At 40.6% G+C, this 14,143-nt stretch overlaps 1 protein-coding gene across 1 annotated transcript in view; it reads right to left on the bottom strand.

The window, feature by feature from the left end:
• Window positions 1-264: 264 nt before the first annotated feature.
• Window positions 265-14,143, bottom strand: part of LOC102371230 (L-threonine 3-dehydrogenase, mitochondrial) — a 15,154-nt gene continuing 1,275 nt past the window's right edge. The window contains exons 2-9 of the mRNA XM_006028152.3: window positions 12,701-12,902; window positions 12,253-12,295; window positions 10,637-10,707; window positions 8,885-9,034; window positions 8,606-8,778; window positions 6,311-6,401; window positions 4,344-4,613; window positions 265-4,028 (exon numbers count right to left, since the gene is read on the bottom strand). Coding sequence (XP_006028214.1) covers window positions 3,889-4,028; window positions 4,344-4,613; window positions 6,311-6,401; window positions 8,606-8,778; window positions 8,885-9,034; window positions 10,637-10,707; window positions 12,253-12,295; window positions 12,701-12,884 — 1,122 coding nt within the window. The 5' untranslated portion in view covers window positions 12,885-12,902 and the 3' untranslated portion in view covers window positions 265-3,888. The remainder of the gene's footprint in view (window positions 4,029-4,343; window positions 4,614-6,310; window positions 6,402-8,605; window positions 8,779-8,884; window positions 9,035-10,636; window positions 10,708-12,252; window positions 12,296-12,700; window positions 12,903-14,143) is intronic.

Here is a 14,143-nt window from a genome sequence, read left to right as displayed (position 1 = left end):
CTGTGGGACGATGGAACAAGGTGCCCAGCGCAGTTGTAGAATCTCCATCTTGGAAGGTTTTCAAGAAGAGGCTGGGCAGGCATCTAACCCATCCCAAAGACAAAAAGCAAATCTTGCATCTATGCAGGGGGGGTTGGCCTGCCAAGGACTTCAAGGGTCATCTAACAGTAGGATTCTGATTCAACTGATTTTTCCCAGTCGCTTTAAAACACATACCAAAAGGTCTTCAGCTCTACTATGACGAAAAGAAAAAACACCAAGACATACTTGCATAGGACTTTAATAAAGTAGGCATCATCCATGACCTAGCAACATTTGAAAAAATATTCTTAAAATCTTTTTTCCAAACAGTTAACATAACAGCTACAACATCCAAATATCAGGACAGAAGTCTTACCCCTAAAAGTTCATCTTCCTCCTGGCAAGAAAACAATTACAATGCTGTACTATGTTAAACAATTCTAATCCAGGGGACATTAAAACAACAGCATTCAAAGTGTGGAGAGCCAGAGAAAGGGAAACTGTATGCATAACCAGTCTAGCGTGTAATGTTGGGCTTTGGACAGTAACTAGATTCATTTTTCCACCTTCTTGAAAGGATACAATAGTATTCCTTGGTCATTGCTGCCATCTTCTTAAAATGGCTGTATACTACAGTACAGTTTATTTAAAACAGAAAAAAGCAGGAATATGGCCACCTCAAAGTTAGAGAATGATGTTCAATAGGAATAAATAAATAAATAAATAAAACCTGTATTTCAGAATGTGGCAGGCTCAAATCCCACCTGCAATTCAATAATCTACCCTTGCATTCATAACTACACATCCAAGCACAGCTTCTGCCTGAACTAGGAGTACATTTTCTTTTCAATTCGTGTTTTTTAGTCTGAACCGGAATTTCTCTCTATGAGTAGAACAGACTATAACTTAAACTGCAGCTCAGAAGTGGGGTTGGATGCATCAGCAGCTCTTCAAAGACTGTGCATTGGAATGGTTTGGGTGGTGAAAACCTGGAATGGACAAGCCACTTGAGACTGTGTAAAAAGCCATTCATTCTGAAACAAAGGGTAAGATACTTTACTAAGAAGCCTCTTGTTTGGGCAGGGAGGAAAACAGTAATGTTAATAATAAGTCTTTTCTTTGAGGGTATTGGTACTTTGACCAAGATCAACTTTATTGACCCACTGGGCCAGACGTTATCAAGTAGTTCAAATGCAGTCAGCGCAATGACCAAAGATATAACCCTGTCTTTTCAGAAATGTAAACACTTTTTAAAAGATTTCAGCACAAGAACACATCCCTAGATTATATATATATATTATAATTTTAAAGAAATACCTGGAAATGCATATTTTTGCCATTAAGTGGAGGGATAAGAGACATACAAAATGCAAACCCATACAAATTCTACAATTATCAATGAATTCTTAAAACAGTTTTATAACAGAATCTGCATTTGAGGTTACTTTAAGGAGACAAAAAAAATCTTCCTCTCACAGTATTGGCTCCCTTGCAAAGAAAAATCCGTCTGGTCAGTTATAGTATCTGGAGGGAACACAAGACTGTAACACTGCAGAATAGGGTATGGCAATGTAACAAAATATTGTCCACAGAAAGTTTACCCAGTAAAATCTTTACCAGACAGGGTTTAAAGCTATAGATACCTCCATGTTTTATACTGAAAATAGGACCAAAAATAACTTAAGCTTCTTATAAGGAAATTCCTGTGATTTTAAAAGCAGAAACACTAACATAAAATAAGTATATTTTTTTCATTTGAAATGAACTGAAATCCCCTAATACACTTATATGCACTACTTCCATAAACAGCAGATATCTCAGATTTGCATCTAGGAAGACTGCCATTTTTGTAAAGCAGGTTTTACTTTTCCCCTGCTGAGAGCCTCTTCTTTGCCTTCCATGGATAGACAAAATGAGACCTAGAACTAGGGAAAGGGGCAAAAGGACATACCCCTTCATGTATACCCACCAGATCTAATACCCAGCTTGGGAGGGCAAAGAATGGGCATGGCAGGAAATTCCACCTGACTCAATGGCAGCCTTGGGGATGTTTCTGTTAAGTACACTTTAATAAAGATAAGTTTGATTTTTAACCAGCAAACTAACAAAAAAGAGCACTAGACTTATTTCTGTAAAAACAGTGGAGCATTCCCATTTAAGGAACAGTAAATAAATGGCCTCTGAATTATGGCTGCAACTACTGCTCTACACAGACTGTCATCTCAGTATTACAAGCAACAGGAAGGAAGGGGAAGAAGAAGGAAAGTGTTCTTTGGTAACACAAACATTTCCTCAGTTAAAAAGGAAGGAGGGGGAAAATCGAAGCCCAAAGGTACATTTATTTCCCTTTGCATGAGTAATGAGACTCCTTGGCAGCAGGAAAGACCCATGTAACAAATTCGGAAACGGGCCTGCCTTAAAACTCATTGGTCACTCCCAGATCTCCTCTGCGTGCGAGTCAAGAAGTGAGATAGCCTTTATCAACTGCAGCTAGAATTTGGTGGCAAATTTGGTGAACTTGCCCTGCCATAGAGAGAGATGGTTGCTGGACATTAGTCATAACTTTATTTTTTCAAGTCTAAACATCCATTCAAACCTTCACATTAATTCAGTGACTGAAGGAACTTTTTTTTTTTTTTTTTTTTTTGAAGTGCCAGATTCAAACAACAAACTAGAAGCTAGCTTTGGCTCCGTTTCTTGACCCCTGAAATAATAAATAAGTGCTGGAACAGTCTCAGCTCTGAATTTCCCTCCTCTGAGGATTAAAACAGTACCTGCATATAAATAATCTACAAATACACACATACACAGCGTACAAAATGTGAGGTGAATGAACAGGTATTTTAAAGACTAACTCAGCTTCAGTGCAAGTGACTTTGTAACAGCCCACCTTTAAAATGTGCTTCCTACAGTAAGCTACTATCCACTGAAACAGGAAATTTGACTGATATCAGGCCACAAGTGGTGCTAGTTAAAGGCAATCTCATTGCCTGGCATCAACTGCTTTAAACAGGATAGTCTCACATACACAATATAGATGTTAATATCCCAAATCCATCTTTAAAATAAAACTGAAGCCAGAAGCAAGTTTCAAAGGACATAAAAAGCTTGTCTTGAAAACCTTGTGTTTTTTAAAGCATAATGAATTCAAGTCTTATTCCCCTTCACATTTATGGGCATTACAGGAATAATACCACAAACATTTCAATCTCATGTGTGAAGAAAAATGCAGGCACACATAGCACTATGTCTATAAAGAAGGAACTGCTAATTAGAGAGTTTCTTTTTTTGTAAAAAAAAATATAATGGCCATTGCAAAGTATGAATATGGAGTGGCACTTTTGGCCACTTAAGTGGCAGAAGACAGAGGACAAGCACACGCTCACCTTCCTACAAATTTCTAACTAGGCACTTTCACTAAGGAAATGAAGAAAAATGTACAATTTGTTCACTCTGCAGTATATGCCTAAAACACAAGGTTTTACAGTGCTGCCTCTTGTTGTTTTCAGAAGGAAATTCAGGCAATAGGAATGATTTGATAATCTCAGCCCTACAGGAGATGCTTCCCCCCACCCCCACCGTGTTTCTAAAATGCTAAAATCCAAGAACCTTACCTACATGCTTCATGTTCACTGGTGTTGTAAGTTTACCTGAATAACCTGGTACTGTTTTGTCTGTCTGGTACCCTCTACTCAAGACAGTAAATCCATCTACAGTACGTCAATCCCAGTTCTATTGCTACTTGTAGAAAGTTTGCAATTTACATGCTATAAGACTTGGAACTCTAAACTAAACAGTTTGAACAGCTGAACAGTTTCTCCCTAGTCCTCTGCTGGGGACTGGAAATAAACGTTTGTCCAATGTTTGTCAATTAGCTTGGGCAATCCTCGACTCAGAGCCAAGGAAATTAAACATCGTGGTCACCAATTCAGGAAGATCATAATCATGCTTCCATCCCCAGTCCTTCCGGGCATTGTTGTCATCAAAGTTCATTGGCCAACTGTCAGCTACAAAGGAAGAAAAGAAAAGAGAGAAGCGTGAGATATAATGCAAAGATTTTTGTAAGCTTCAAAAAAACGAGTTCCTCATCAGTGGTCATACAAGTAACCAGAACAGTGTTTGAAATGGCAAGAGTCATACTCCCACAGCAACGTTTCTAGGTGCAATCAGACATCTATAAATATCTAAGACAACCACCTATAGGAAAGGAGGAGGGAAATATGGTTCTTTCCCCACATTCAGTAATTTAAGGCTTTCCCCTTTCTTTGCTCAGATTAGTATGACACGCACCCCTGAAGTGGAACAAAAAAGCAGATACTAACCAATGGCTTGTCTGACTGGATCCACATTGTAGGTCACCTCGAACTCAGGAACATGTTTCTGGACCTCCTGCACCAGCTCCTCAGGAGTGAAGCTCATGGCATTGATGTTGTAGGTCCTCATGGTCAGTAGCTCTGCAGGAGCTTCCATGACCTCCAATGTAGCCTTCAGGCAGTCATCAATGTACATCATTGGGAGGCGTGTGTCTGGTTTCAGGTTGCACTGGAATTTGCCAGTTTTTATGGCATCATGGAAAACCTGGACTGCGTAGTCTGGAAGACAAGAAAAATAAGGTTGCCTTGTTCTCTCTTTGCTTTCCATCTCCAGCTCTGGATTGTATGTAACCTCTTTGGGGAAGGGAGCATACATTTTTCTCCATAGAAACGTAAGGCCAAAGGGATCTCAGGAGATCATCTATAATCCAACTCCCCTACTCAAGATGGGATTTTCCATTTAAACCATTCTAGACAAGCTTTTGTCTATCCTGCTTCTAAAACTTTCCAAGGATAGAGATTCCACAATTTCTCTGGAATGGAACCATTCCAATACTTAACTACACACACCATAAGAAAATTCGCCCTAATGTCCAAACTAAATTTCTCTGGCTATAATTTAAGATTTTGTCTTGTCCCCTGGGATCACAAAGGCTAAGCTGGGAGGCGCTAACTTTTTGGATGCATGCCACAAATTAGCTCTGCATCCTCTCTGAGTGCCACCCTTCCCTATCTACAGCTGTGCTACCTGTGCCTTTCCTGACCTGCCACACACTACACACAGAGGCTGTTCATGCCATTTGTGACACCCATGATGCAGATTGGCTGCCTCTGGACTAGCTGATCATCGTCTTTTTAACAATCCTTCAGGTATCTGACAACTGATGCCAAATCCTCCCTCAGTCTTCTTCTCCAGACTAAATCTCACATCTTCCAACTTTTCCTGACAAGTCATATTTTCTAGACCTCTAGCCATTTTTGTTGCTCTCTGATGGATTTGTTCCAATTTGTTTACATCTATCTTGATGTGCAGTACCCAAAACTGGACACAGAGCTCCAGCTGAGGCCTGAGCAAGTCTTGATTAAGTGGAGTCATCACTCCCCTTGACTTGCAGGCAACAGTCCTATTATTACAACCTAGCATACTAGAAGTTTTAGAAGGCACACTCTTGATTCATATTCAACTCGCAGCCCATTATAACATCTCAGCTTCTTTGGTCTGTTTTTGTACAGTGCCTTGCACATTAGAGTCTTGGTCCCTGACCAAGGCTTCTGGACTCTGTCTTTTCGAGTCATAGAGGTACAGCCATCTCTGTGGTGGTGTGCAACAAACAGCTGATGCATATTATGATGCATAGCAGCAGAGATTAGAGGCAGACAGATACCAACTTGCATCAGAGGCCCAAAGCCCTGTAGACAATGACTTTTGCTTATTTATTACATGTGCTGGCTCTGAAGCAGGAAAAAGAACCATACTCCATTCATATCCCCATTAGCTATCCAGGTTTCAGCAGACCTTGTTAGCTTCAGCAGAAGGAGAATTTGAGTCTTTTCAGCTGCATCTGAGGAGCTGTCTAGAAGGAACATTTCAGTTTACACAATCCTGGAGTTTCCCGAGTTCCTCTTTCCCCATGAGACTGTTCTCTTTAAACAGATGCAAACTACAGAAGTGTCAGTGAATCACTTCCAGGAGAAATTTTGCAAGTATGACCTACCCTAGATAGGGACAGACAGACACTGCATATATAGAACCACTGCAATTTGGCATTGAAATAATGCTTGTACATGGGCACCTTTGTTGCCTACATCTGAACCTCTCTCACAGGGCCACTATATTCATTTCTATGAAGTGAACAGCTAGTTGATGCTTTCTGGAAAGAAGAACAAATGCATGCTAATGTCCCTCTTATCTTTACTATTCAAAGTATGTAGTGAGCTTCTTGCTGGTAAAACTGAGGTGTGGAAACAAATCTTACCAGTGGTTCCCCCACCAGGCTGGGAATCAGCAGATATAATTCCTGGATATCTCAGACACCGGAAGTCCAGGCCATACCGGTAATGGTAGTACTGTGGATGAAGCAGAGAAGCAAGACTTTAGATAAAAGCTCAAAGGCTGTATATTGCTTGTTACTGTAAGACAAGCTCACTGTACACACCAGAGACTCCCTGCACCCCTTCTCTCCCATACTGTTTGAGGAACTTCCTCTCTCCTGGACCTTCATTCACACCATAGGCTCTGTGTGCTGCTCCTAGCATTAGTTTCCCCATGTCAAGGGATTCAGTTTCATTTTTCCCCTGCAGCTTGGGAGAATCTCAGATAGAGCCCTTGGCATGTTAAAGAGCTGTGCTCCCCATTCACTCTGCAATCCGTTCTTTCTCCCTTGGATTCTGCAAGTCCTCTGTTACCTATGCCTCATGCCAGAGCACAGTGTTTCCATTTCCCCCTTCACCTGACTCAAGGGCTCACCATTTTTCCTACAAGAGCTTTGTGTGCTCTCATTCTCCCTGTGCCTTCAACCACATAATGCCAATGACTGTATATGTCCTTCCTTCTCACCTTTCCTTCTATGCCATGGTCTTCAATTCCTGTCTCTGCCTCACACTCTGTGTGTACCCCTCTGCCCCCACCAGTCTCATTTCTCCCCAAGAGAAAGGAAAGAAGTCTGCCTGGATGTAAAACATTGTAACTTCTATTGGGAGGACACACAGGATAAGCTGAGCCCCCCCAAAAATCAGAGAATGCAATACTGGCACATGCCAACAGCTACCCTCAAATGGTCCCATGTCCTATTGAGGTAGGATGGAGTTGCTGGGTCTGCCATCCAGACACCAGAAGTGCTGCATGTTTTCCAGTCCCCACCACACCCAAAATCCACTGGACTCTGACCACTGGTGCCAAATGCATTCCTCCAATTGGAACTGAACAGCTCTAGCGTTCAAGAATGAACGTATTACAAACAAGAAGATCTATATTCTAGCCACATACCTGTCTAACACAACAGCTTTTGAACACTAAATCAGATCAATTACTTAGGGTCGAGGAATCTTCTGGAATGGAGTGATTTATAGCAAAGTTTCTTGATTTTTAAAATGTTTAAATCAATTTGGAGCATTGTTAAGACTAATATAACATTGTAAAAGCATGAATTTTATTTTTTGAAGTGCTATTACTGATATATTTTAAACTTTATAATGCTGCTGTAGCCAAGAGATTAAATATTTAAAGTGAGAAGTACTCCAATCAACTTAAAAGGGACTACTCATATACTTAACTTTAAGTATATGTCTAAGTGACTATAGTATCACAACCTAAAGTTCTATTTTTACTGAAACTTCTCTTAGTACCATGACGTCATTAAGATTTCGGAACAAAATTAACTTAGTGGCAACAAGTTCAGCTACTCAACCCATATTTAGGGCCTCAAAAAGTGGGGATTTTTAAAGTACAAATTCCATTGGCTTCAAGTCAAATTCTGACGGTATTATAGCCTTGTTGAAGCACTTCAGTTCTCATTTCCTAAGAAAACTCAGTATAGGCAGAAGATGCTATTATTCAGGGATTTCAACTGCAAACAAATAGAAGACTGTTAAGCAAATCACCTGCACTGTGAGTTTGTTGTTTTTAAAATTTGTACATTAATGAGGTCGTTCACTTGTGCTTTTCTGCATAAATGACAGTTTTCTCTACTATATGAAATGTCTGCATAAAATAAGGCTGTCTAAAAGCCACTGGGAAATGAAAACAAATAACCAACTTAGCAAAAGTAAAAAATAAGCAACTAAGTAATTTTCAATTTGGAATAAATAAAGTCTTAAAAAAGTAAAAGACACGTTAAATAAATTCTGATTTAAATTCAAAACATTCATTTTAAATTTTGCCCACCCCAATCCTTGGAACTATGGAGAAAAATCCATGGTAGGAAGTTTTCACAGGTATTTACGCCCTTAGCTCTTCCAAATCACCCTATACTGTGCAAATATAGTCCAGAGACCTAAGACACCTTGTCCCTGATTCTGTGCAACTGGGAAAGTCAGAGACTACATTCAAAGCTCCAAGTCTGCCACATCCAATTTAGTTCTCCTTCCTTCTATAGATTTTAAGAGGAAATCCTTTTACAGAATTACAAGCATCTCCCTCCCATAAGGCTTTAACAGCTGACTCATTCCATTAAAAGAAAAAAGCTCTGTAGGAATAAAAGGCAGGAAGGGGAAAGAACACTGCAGCAAGTTGCCTACTGTTGACAATGAACACTCCATAATGAGATTCTTACTTCTCCCATGAGCTCAGCATGAACTTTGGAGACTCCATAGATCGTCCTCGGTCTCTGAATGCAGAGGTCAGGAGTTGGGTTTCGAGGTGAAGTAGGCCCAAAGGCTCCAATTGTGCTAGGGACAAAGAGTCGTAAGCTGTGCTCAGCTGCAATATCAAGAATGTTGTGTAAACCTGGAACAACAAAAGGGAACCTATTAGAATCTAAACCAAGTCTCCTCTAGCCTTTGCAGAAGGTCTTACATTGAAAGGCGAGTTAAACAGGGCTGAAATCACCTACCAGTGATATTTACAGCTCTGGCCAAAGGAACATTCGCTTCTCCAACAGCACTGAGCAAAGCACTATAATGAATCAGCCAAGTAATTCGATTGTTCACCACTATCTCACGAAGATTCTTGTAGTCCAAGATGTCTGAGTAGATAAAAGGGCCTAAAAAAAGGAGAGGAATCAAATAAAAAACTGGCTGCTAAAATGAAGACATTTGGGGACAAAAATAGAGGAGGTAAAAAAAACAAGCAGAAGGTTCAAACATATTGCAGGTTCTTGCCCATGTCTTTGTTCTGGGCTATCTTTCATACTTAGGTTTTCCAGCACAATTCATATCTTCTAGAGGCAGCAACCACTAGAGGGCCCATCCTCTCTAAGGCATGTTATCACAGGGCCTTGTTACAGTAATTCTGGGCGACTCCTAGAGCTCTCTACCCCTGGACTCTCTGCACCTTAACAACTTAAAGTGATTTTAAGTGCTCCTTATGCAGCTTAAAGTTATGTCATTCCAGGGCAGGATTATCTCTGATCCACACTACCCATCTCCTGTTTCATTAAAATGTGGCCAGTCCTGACAGATGAGCCACCCAAGTGGAAGTCTTCCAGTATCCTAGGATCTCTCACAGCCCCACCTGTACAGCAGGGATAGACACCAGCCATTTTCTCAGCACTCATGCACGTTTCGCCATTTATAGAAATGCATGCGACGCACTGCTGGGTGCAACATCTTGTGAGCAGAGCAGACTCAATTAACTGAGTCTGCTCTGATGTGTCGGAGCAGACAAATGTACGTGTATAAATGTCTCAGGCCGCTAGAGGCTAGTCACAGCTGTGCAGGTGAGGGGACAGTCAGAGAAGGTTTCTAGACTAAGTGTGTGACTGCACCAAGCTCCGAGCTAGCACTAACTCCGATCAACATTTGTGCAGCACACAGTGTAAGATCAACAAAGCCCACAGCCTCTGCCCACTTTTTCAGTGTGAGCCACTTCCTAGCAGGGTTGTCTCATGGCATTTTCCTCTCCCATTTGCAGTCGCATAACATCCCTGTTGTGACTGCATCACTTGTTTAAATACGAGAGCATTTGAACAGACTTCATGCAATTTAGTATCTTAAGGCCAGAAAAGACTAACGCCGTATCACTAGCCATTTCTCTGAAGACGACAGGCCATTACCAGGAAAGCTGCTCTCTCAGAGATATTCTTATCAAGTCACTCATGGGAGGACAGATACTAGCTAACGCAGTATTACTCGGATGCTTCTAGGCTTCTTCTTGTTAACATATCATTAACTGTAGAAGGGAAGGAAAAGAGAGTACCCAAAATCCAAATCAATACTACTACTACATGAAATAGGGGAGCTATTTTACTATAGAAAAACATGTGAGTTTAGCTTTCCAGGCTTTTTCCCCAAAAGAATAACGATGTGGCAACACTTATGGCAACAGCACACACAACTGAACACCAGCTGGAAGAGTCAGAGCCAATTTAACTAGGATTTATTCTGATCAGCAAAAAGTGACAAGGAAGCAGACAGTAAGACACATTAATGGGCACATTCAATAGGGAAAAATCCTGAAAAGAAACCTATTTCCTGCAGGATTTTAAATAAATTGGCAATAAGCACCCAGAATTTCCAAGTAATCTGAAATGCTGTTTGTGTAATGTAAGTATTCTATGCAGGGTAAACACTGGATATACCTTGCTGCAGACTGTCATGTCAGATACAATGAGCAAACTTTTCTATGTGCTAACCCATCCACTTACCACTATAAAAAACATTATCCGCAGGCTTTCTTATGTCAGAAAGGATCACGTTGTTCTTTCCAAAACGTTTCCTGCATAGAAAGCCAAATGGTACAGTCAGTCTGTACTCTTCAGGATAATTCATCAGTCACTGTACTGCTACACTTCACAGGAGAAAAATCTGCCAAGTGGTCATTTAAGTCATATACATTGTATGAAAGCAGTATAAATTGTATGAACATCAATGCTTGTACTAGACGGTCTAGCCTCTTAAAACCCAATTTGCTACCCAAGTTTCTCTCTTCTCGGCAAATTAGCTGAGAGTATGGTTAGCTGCAGTTAAAGGTTGCAGCAGGACACTACCCAAAACAGGAGTAGAATGGAAATAAAGCGTTAATGGGAAAGACGAGTATCATCCTTTCCACCCTCTCATAGCTTATAATATCAATGATATTCCAATACTGCTTAAAATTTCTGATTATTGATTTGGCAGACACCAGAAAGTACATCATACCCAGCTCTCTCAAGCTTCAACTTTAGTTCAAAACTGTAACTATGGCTTCATCTGCTTTTCTATCAACAGATTAGCCCACTGAGACTATCATATTCCATGCAGGTGGAAAGCTTCTCTGCCTTAACCCTACTGAGTTTATTAGCACATAGTTGTGGTAGGAAGCAAGCTTGATAAAGCTGGGGTATATGCTGCTTTCAGCTACCTGCTGACATGAAAATCTCTCTCCATCCCCAGAAGTGAATGGCACCTTAACAGAGTTGGTATGAGATTTGGCAGGATCACCATGGCACTCACTTGCCAAGAAAGTGTTTGTCTAGGAGGAAGTTTAGCTGTCTGCACATAACTCATGCTCTAGGAACCAGTACAAGACAAGAAACAATATGGATAAAACACAGATCACAATGCTTTAGATTTCTCGTGAAGTAGTGTAATGGAAAGCAAGATCCTCCAGTGGGAAAATAAAATACCAGAAATTATTTTTAGACTTACTACTCTTGTTGCATCGACTGACTTGTGTCAAACTGTATATGCTACGTTGGGATTTTTGCCATTTCAGTTGATAACAAAAAACTTAATATTCCTGTTAAACTGGACTGTAATATAACCTTAATAATAGTTCACCACAGCACTTTACCCTAAGTTACTGTCACTAAAATTCTTTCCAGCAGAATCCATTTATTATTGCAAAGCACAAACATTTAGGTATTTAAGGAGTTGGTGGGAGGTTTACCAGCCCCAAATGATTTTTTAAGAAGGGGTAATATCAAAGAAGCTCATGAAAGTAACTTCTATCAAAAAACATTTGCAAACTAAACATTCCCCTGGAGTATTGTGCTCCTGCATTCAAAACAGAAAGGAAAACTGACTGCAAGCTGAAGCCTGAAGATAGGTTTAATGTCCACTCTCTCATTACATGCATTTTTTGGAGCTCAGGGGGTACTTTTGCATAACATTACGCATATCTGCAGGATCAGGGCCAAAGTACAAACAAAAGTTAGGTCAACCTGGCTGTTTTCACTGAACTGAGCCATTTGGGTGCCCATCTTAAGACACCCAAAATAACTAGTCACTCCCAAAAAAGAGTTTTTTAATACTTTTACTAAGTTACAACATCATAACATACCTCAACAGTTTGGCAAGCCCCACTCCAAGCTGCCCCAGACCTCCTGAAAATAGAAGAGAGACTTTAAAAACAAAAACCGAAGTCACTGCTTTTTTTCCAATACCAAAATATTTAACTTTGTTCAAAACTTGAATACATTTGTACCACACTGATAAGGGTGTCAAACTGGGTGCACATCACAGACCTAAAAAATGTAATATGATATTTTAAGGGGAAAACTCCCTATTTGTACCTTTACTGGCTCTCTGAAATGAACAGATCAAAGTGACCACAATATGGCATTGATCCTATTCATGCACCAACACCAATGAACTTGGAGCTGAACACTGAAATTTCCCACGTATTTTAAAGAGATCTGTGGGTGCTCTGTATCTCTTGAGATCAGGCCCCATGAAAAAAAATAGCCAACTGCAGAAAAGGGGAATGAAGTAATTATATGAAGACTAACCTGTAATTAGCACCCGAGGGTGATCAGTTTCTGAAAAAGATACTGAATGAAAGTTGGCATCAGAAGTCACCTGGCGTGGTGACACACCAATACATCTAACGGGGACAATGGAAGTCTGACATCCGCAACCAGGGCTCTGCAGCACCTGGCTGATGGCTCTGCTCAAATTCCTGATGACTGTCATCTTGTTCTTGCAAATATCCTGTGAGAAGATAGAGAACATGAGTCACAAAATACTCAGCCAGGCCAACCTCATCCCTCAGCACCACGTTAAATGCTGTTCTGTATAACTGTCTGTGTTTCAGGAAAGTTTGTACAATCCTAGTGCTGTCTGGACTGCTGAGCTACAGCCACAACTGCTACACAGCGCATTAAACACCATGAATAGAAGCAATGTATTAAGAAGAGTGAGCTCAAGCACCCACAAACAGTCTAGCATAGCAGACAGCGAGAACACAGCGCGGTGTCACTTCAACTTTCAACCCTAATTACACTGGATAGGGGCGACAGAAATCGCCTTTTCAAGTGTAAGTGGAGGCTTAAGATCTGAATTCAAATGCTGCACTGGAAATCATCAGCCCATGAGTTGAAGTGAGGAACTATTTGAGGTCAAGTTGTCAGAAACGTTCCTCATGGTCTAGTTTTTCTTACCACTGCATCAACAGAATTCAGTTAAATCCCTGAGTACTGCAGTAAATCTCTGTGATGAAAACTGCTGTCCCTAAACACCTGTTGTATTTACAGGATGAACAGAACCAGAAAAGAAAACACAAAAAGGGATATATTCATTTATTTATAGAGCACCTATCTACAAAGTTACTCTAATTGCTTTGCAACAAATACTGTTTTGTGGTGAAAACTGTACACGCTGCACGTAGCCCATGGGAAGACAGAGCCATTTTTGCCTGCCTGTGGCTTTCTTTCTGTCCCAGTGGGAGGAGGGGAAATATGAGCCTGCATCCATTACTTTTCTGAGACTGTGTAGGGTCAGTCACTAAAGCCCTTTCCCTTCTCTCCGCACATGCCCAACTCTCCCCCACAAACAGGATGATGAGTCAAAAATAAAGTAATCACTTGATTTCCCAGGCATTATTGAGTATGCCCCAGTACAAGCTTTTGCTGCTTGCATGGCAGAAGGTGAAAAAAAAAGCAGGAAATTCAAATAGCACCAACTGCTCTAAGTAGTTTCTAGCACCAACTAAGCTGGGAGATCCCGAGAAGCAAGTAACAACTAGTGATCCTTTCCATTCCACGCAATGCTGAAACAAGAGACCTTTTGATCTGTTACTATTTCCAATTTAAATGCAGATTAACCTTTCTTGCTAACCCACAAGCCTTATGATTAAACAAAAACTGCTCTGTTCTCACCAATGGTTAAGTTACTAAAGCACATTTACTAGAGGAGAGTACTGTTATCATTAAAATGGAAGGGTTACTGACGAA

Source organism: Alligator sinensis, unplaced genomic scaffold (assembly GCF_000455745.1).
Source record: "Alligator sinensis unplaced genomic scaffold, ASM45574v1 scaffold393_1, whole genome shotgun sequence".
Taxonomy (NCBI): Eukaryota; Metazoa; Chordata; order Crocodylia; family Alligatoridae; genus Alligator; species Alligator sinensis.
The sequence above is the reverse complement of the archived record's forward strand: the minus strand, read 5'-3'. Positions and strand labels throughout refer to the sequence as shown.